The sequence below is a fragment of the Cynara cardunculus genome, unplaced genomic scaffold (assembly GCF_001531365.2).
Source record: "Cynara cardunculus var. scolymus isolate 2C unplaced genomic scaffold, CcrdV1 Un_Scaffold_3603, whole genome shotgun sequence".
Taxonomy (NCBI): Eukaryota; Viridiplantae; Streptophyta; class Magnoliopsida; order Asterales; family Asteraceae; genus Cynara; species Cynara cardunculus.
Genome location: NW_020201539.1, coordinates 40274 through 46440, shown reverse-complemented (window position 1 = coordinate 46440; position 6167 = coordinate 40274). Strand labels below are relative to the sequence as shown.

Genomic DNA, 6167 nt, shown 5'->3' with positions numbered 1-6167 from the left:
CTTTTTCCTCTTTCTTTTAATCCTCTTTGCTGCCGTGAAGCAACCCTCCACCCTTCCTTCATCTACCAGGTAAAGCCCTCCCCTACTCACTTTCCCATTTCCCTACCAAAAGAAAAAAATAACAGGTAATGACCCAAAAAGAAAAGGAGGGATCATTCCCAAGGCTAGCTAAGAGGTAGCAGCTAACTAACCCCCCCCCCTTTTTTTTCTTACACACCACCACCACACATAACAGTCACAATATATATGTACACATATATATAATTTCTTTTGAAAGACCCAATAAAGAAAAAAATGCTCCAAGCTCCTAATATACATGAAAACGCGTACCTTACAAAAGAGACGAAAACCCTTGATGCGAACGGTAGAAGAAAATGGGGAAGAAATATGGGTGTTACATTATAGAAGGTATTTGTTTCACACTTAGCATTTTCAGGGAATCAATTGGAATTTCCAATTGACATCCTTGAGTTCTTTGCTTCCTAACGTGCATGTTTACATTTAAACTCAGCCACATGCAATGGCTATAATAAGAAAATGCCGAAATTTACGCAATCTTGTACCCGTTTTCATGTTTGCAAGTGGTTTGAAATATCTGTGATGTTTTGATCCTGCATTCAGCACGACTCTTGCTTGTTTGGATTGAAAATGTAAAGCAAACCAAAAGAGCAAAGTGTATCCCACACAGAGGTAGATTGGGGGGCTTGAGATTATGCAGACTTGACCTCTATCCTCAGTTTGAGATGAAAATGTATGAGCATATTGTAGTATTTCTTGAGAAGTTATAGAATATACCTCATAGACACCTGTGGGTCTTTAAGGAATCAATTGGATTTCAGATGCACATAGTTGTGTTTCTTGCTTCTTAACGTGTGCATTCATGTTCAAATGCGATGAAGATATGAATGGAAAGCCGAAATTTACACATTACAATGTGGTTTCAGAACTTTTTGGGTGTTCTCTGATGAAGGTTTTCCCAATCCTTTTCATCCATTTATGGGTGAAAATATTTGATCACTGTACCCCTTCTGTTTGGAGTACATATTGCAGGCACAACGTTTCACTTGCATTGTTAAATTTCAGGTGCGGTTCAATGTTCACAATGCAAAGGTAGTGGTATTAACCCCGAAGATTTCTTTAACGGACAATTTAAAGCTGGGGACTCGTGTTGGCTTTGCGGGTACTATTTCTTTCCTCGTTTTCTCTATCTTTCTTGTATTGGACAAAATGCAACGAAGTTTGCCTTAATTCCTAAAAGTTTCAAAATTTCTACCTCTTTACCTATTTAATATATACTAGTTATATACCCGCTGCAATGCAGCAGAATGTAAGAACTGGCTATCTTTAGCTAGCCTGAGGTTAAAACTACCCTCGTTGCTTAAATCAAACAAGCTAACAATTGAGAAGAAATTTAGAACTATATTGTAGAGATCATCAGATCAAAGACATTTTACTTTTTTCTTGTGTTTTATGTATAATTATATATACATGTATATATGCATCAAAAGACATGCGTACAAAAACAAAAGCCCTTTATTGTAGTTATATTAATACGATATATAACAAAGATTCGCGTACATCAGATCAAATACAAGCCTTCACTATAATTACAAAAAATTAAAGCCAACTCTTCAACAAAAAAAATGTGATACTTATGTTTGAACAAATATAAAATTACCATAATTAGTAACAATATATATATATATATATATATGTATGTATTCACACACAAATATGATGACTAATTGTTCCAGGGACAAAAATAAAATTTTAAGAAAATTTACAAAGCATTAAGGAACTTTGAAATGCATATAATGTTTGAAGATGAGCAAACATCGAGTGTACAATCACATATCCGTTTAGGTGGATAAAAGATGGAACTCCTCACAAGTTTGTGTAAACTCATGCTTTTTAATAGTGTAGATACATCATCAAATGTCACAAGATATGCAAATTGTCAATCAAAATAGGTACGACATAGGAAAGTTTGAAACTTCGTTACATCGATTAAGCGTTACACTGAGTAGGAACAAAACTAAACTTAGTTGCATTTTGCCCAAAAATGTTCAATCTTGTTTAGGTAATTTTCCTTGGTTTCGTTATAAACTTGTCCAACACCGTGGTTTCTGTTTTTGAGAATGTTCCGAATCAAGTCTTGAGACCGATGTTACCAAGAACTCTTAGAAAATTGCGATTTTGTATTGGTGTAGTTTCTGTTGGCTTTGCGGATACCGACTCTTGTATTTCATTTTCTTGATCTTTCTTTGTGTTTTTGCTTATGTTTAGCCATCGTTGGTTGTTTCTTTGTTGAGTATGTTACAATTTCAAGTCAAGTTATTTATGATTCGATTCAGAAGTTAGAAAAATAAAGCTAAACCCTTAAAGGTAGCTCAATTAGTAAGACCCCAGAGGTCACGGCTACTGGTGGGTTTGCCCGACTGTTAACTTCAAGAAAAATAAAGATGGGAGTTGTCGATTTATCCCTCGTCTGATTTATGTTATTGTCATGTCATTCTTCTTGCAGAGGAAGGAAAGAAATGCTATGCGGAGGTTGCAATGGAGCCGGCTTTGTAGGCGGTTTCATGAGCGGTTTCGATCATTAGATTCACCTTTAGGTATGTAAAAAGCTTCATCATAACCTAAATTGTTGAATAAGTTTCGTAATTCGTTATTTTTCTTTTGAATGGAACGATATTCAATTCCATAGCATGAACTTTTCTATAGTTTAATGAGTCCAAAGAGTTCAAAGGCTGTGTATGAACTCCTTCATTTGGTTTTGTAGCACACGGGTTGATTCAGAATCAGGGTGAAATACATGAAAAACATGTGCTTCGTCTTTGGTCTCAATGATCTTCACTTTTACGCCTTTTTTCTTCAAAAACTCGACATACGCTACTCCCCTTTCGTTCAAGAAATCCAACTCTGCTACAAAAACGAGAACGTTAGGAAACCGGCTCCATTCTGTCAGAGACACCTGCATCCATTCAAAGTTGCAGCCCTCATAGTCTCGGTTCGAGCCCTCGGGTATGCTCAGCCTCCAAAACATATCGTTGGACTTGACCTCTTCAGCTGACCCGTCTTTCGTCTCTAACTCGGTCCGCTTCTCGCTACCGAAGTAGGGGTGAATCGGTAATATTCCTTTGACTCTGACCAGACATTCTTTATCCCGAATTGCTCTAATGGCTACTTGGTGAGCTATGTTTCCTCCGGCACTATCTCCTGAGAGAAAAACCTGGGAAAGATCGGCATTTTTGAGCCAGGATTCGGTCAGTTTTTGTTGGCTTAACCAAATGAGAGAGGTGTAGCAGTCTTCGTACGCAATCGGTAGCTTATTTTCCGGGGCCAGACGGTAGTCGATGGAAAGAACGATGGATTCGGAAGTGGCGGAAAGGTCTCCGAGGAAATGGTGGTAGCCTAGCCATGTGGTGGAGCCAATGCAAAAACCACCGCCGTGGAAATATATCAAGACCGGTAGCAATGGCAGCTTGGAGGTGGCGGTGGCGGTAGTGGTGGGGATGAAAATTCTTGCCGTTATTGGCTTTAATGGATCTATGGTCACATCTTTGCATTTGTAGCCCTTGTACAAGTCAAGAGAGGCCGGAGCGGTTTCGGGTATGAAACGCTCCACGGTACCGTCGGAGAAGACTTTGATGAATTCAGAGGATCCGGTGACGGTGGTGTCCATGATGGTGGTGGTGGTGGTGGTGGTGAAATGTCCGGTTTAAATAGAGCGGTAGTTACTGTTTATTTTGAAAAAGCTGGTGGGTTGATCATGTTAATTGAATTTCTATTAATCTAATCTTTTATTTGTCATGAAATTTGGAATAAATATTTAAAAAACAAAGAATTAATATTAATTTAATTTAAAAATAGGAAGAAACATTATGTTGAACTGATTTACTTGAAAATCAAAAAATAAATTGATTAATATGTTCGAGTTTCAAGCCATAATTATATGATTTAAATATCTTAACATAACTTCTATTTGCGTAGGGACGGACCCAAAAACTTTTGGATACGGTGGCACCATATAAAACGGTTGCACCTTCTAGAATAAAACGGTTGCACTGTTCATGAACCTATTTTTTTTACCTTACCACGGAGGAACAATACGGTGGCACGTGCCACCGAACCACCCCTCTAGGTCCGTCTAACTTGAGTCAAGAACCTATATTTTTTTTTGAAAGACATTAATATATTGCAAATGAAGGGAAGGGAATGGAAGGAAAAACACTCCACACCAACCACCAAGAACTCATCCAGTCGGGATGCAACACCACCTAGACCAGGAGGTCGGGAAAAGCTTATCCCTCTTAGAGATCCAGAGGTACAAAGCAAGCTGGGTTTCAAAGAGAATATCAATCGAGAGAGGCGAGCGATCTCCAAAAGCTACCTTATTTCGAGAACTCTAGATCATATATAAAGAAACCCAAACAACCGCTTGCCATCGAACCCGCATTACTATAGGGATACAGTGGAGATCAGCCAGCCCAAAGATATCCTATAACGAATTTACTAGAACCAAGTTGAGCCCCCATCACGCGAAGATCTTCAACCAAAGCAACTTTAACCCACTCACACATAACTAAAGAGTGATCCATAGATTCAACCTCTTACCCACATCTCGGGCAAAGAGTGGTATGCAAGTCAATATCCATTTGATTGAGCAATACGCGCACCAGAGTTCTAAGTTTCATTCTCCAAATAAAAAACGAATACGCACACCAGAGTCATCCTAAGATTCAGTCTCCAAATAAAAACACAAACTTCGCGAGGAATTAGCTTGTTCCAATGGGTTGAAAGAACTGAGGAGCGAAGACAAAGGGTCGAATTATCGACCATAGAAAAGACGGATGTAACAGAGAATATCCTATCCGAATCCAATTATCATGGCTAGAAGTAGGGGGGCCGTTGTTACCCACAAAAACCTCCGACGTACTCTCTTTAACTCTTCAATGGCTCTCCCCGTGCGATTACATCGCCAACTCCAATTCATATATAACCCATGTACCATCACTCCACACTAATTTACTATTAACAGGAATAAGCCTACCACCGAAAGAGAGGAGACTGGATTTCGAAATGGCTAAATTCTGTTGGAACTTTTCAACAATCTGTCGCCAACTTTCCACCTTATTCATGCATTTACCCATCGGAAGACCAAGGGATATAAACGGTACCCTACCTACACAACCTTTGAAACGATGAGCAACAAAATCGACCTCCGAGTGCGAGATCCCAACCCGAAAAAGCTTGCTTTTAGACAGGTTTACTTTAAGCCCGAAGCATTTCTAATATTACAAGTGCTCCAATCGCAGGTGAGAAACCATTGGGGGCGTTTGGTTCGTAGAATGAAATTCGGTGGAATTGGAATTCATCAAATGAATTTGAATTTGAATTTGAGGGAATGGAATGGAATTTGATGGAATTTGACCATGTCCTTGTGATTGCGTTTGGTTGCATGGAATTGGAATGAAATTCTTAACGGATTGGAATTTTTTTGTTTGGTTCACATAATTCAACTTTGGAATCGGAATTAAATATCAACAAATGACCTTTTATGATTTTTGAATAAAGAAATTGGACTAGTGATATCGATAGCTAGTTATCTTGAATCGATTCCTTGATTACATATGTTGTCTATCGATCTCGTATAGATGGAGAAATTACGAGAGAGAGAGAGAGAGAGAGAGAGAGAGAGCGTACCAGATGAAAATCGAACCAAAGATCAATTAGATGAGATGGTAGACGCAACGTTGAATGAATTTGGATTAGGGAAGAAATTTGTCGGAAAAGAATTGAAATCCGAGAGCATTGCCATGGAATGAAAAATCTGTGAGTCAAGGAATTTATTGGAATTGAAAGGATTTCATCAGTTTTATTCCATGAACCAAACATTGTATTTGAAATTTGGTCAAAAGATTTGACCATTCCAATTCATTTCAATTTCATCCAAATCCATGAACCAAACAACTCTTTAGTTTCTGGATACCCATTTTCAACTCCCTTAAACAACCCTTTGCCACAGCTTCACGCAAAGCGATGTTCAAGCCTTCAGCAGCAATTAAGAAAAGAAAAGAAAAGGTTAGAAACAAGACATCATCTTGAGAAATTCATGCTTGAGAAAGTAGGCCTTAGAGTATCAGTCTTTTCAAACCATATTCAAA

At 38.4% G+C, this 6167-nt stretch overlaps 2 protein-coding genes across 2 annotated transcripts in view; one reads left to right on the top strand and one right to left on the bottom strand.

Annotated features, from left to right (window-relative positions):
• Positions 1-2845, top strand: part of LOC112503703 — a 6312-nt gene extending 3467 nt beyond the window's left edge. Inside the window, exons 4-5 of the mRNA XM_025107689.1 lie at positions 1084-1180; positions 2525-2845. Coding sequence (XP_024963457.1) covers positions 1084-1180; positions 2525-2603 — 176 coding nt within the window. The 3' untranslated portion in view covers positions 2604-2845. The remainder of the gene's footprint in view (positions 1-1083; positions 1181-2524) is intronic.
• On the bottom strand, positions 2736-3685 carry LOC112503702 (probable carboxylesterase 6). The gene has a single exon (XM_025107688.1). The coding sequence runs from the start codon at positions 3683-3685 to the stop codon at positions 2744-2746; it is 942 nt and encodes a 313-aa protein (XP_024963456.1). The 3' UTR covers positions 2736-2743.
• Between the last annotated feature and the right edge of the window lie 2482 nt (positions 3686-6167).

What these genes read in the sequence shown, in the direction of transcription:
- LOC112503702 (XM_025107688.1), bottom strand. Translation starts at nt 3,685, where the DNA reads ATGGACACCACCGTCACCGGATCCTCTGAATTCATCAAAGTCTTCTCC.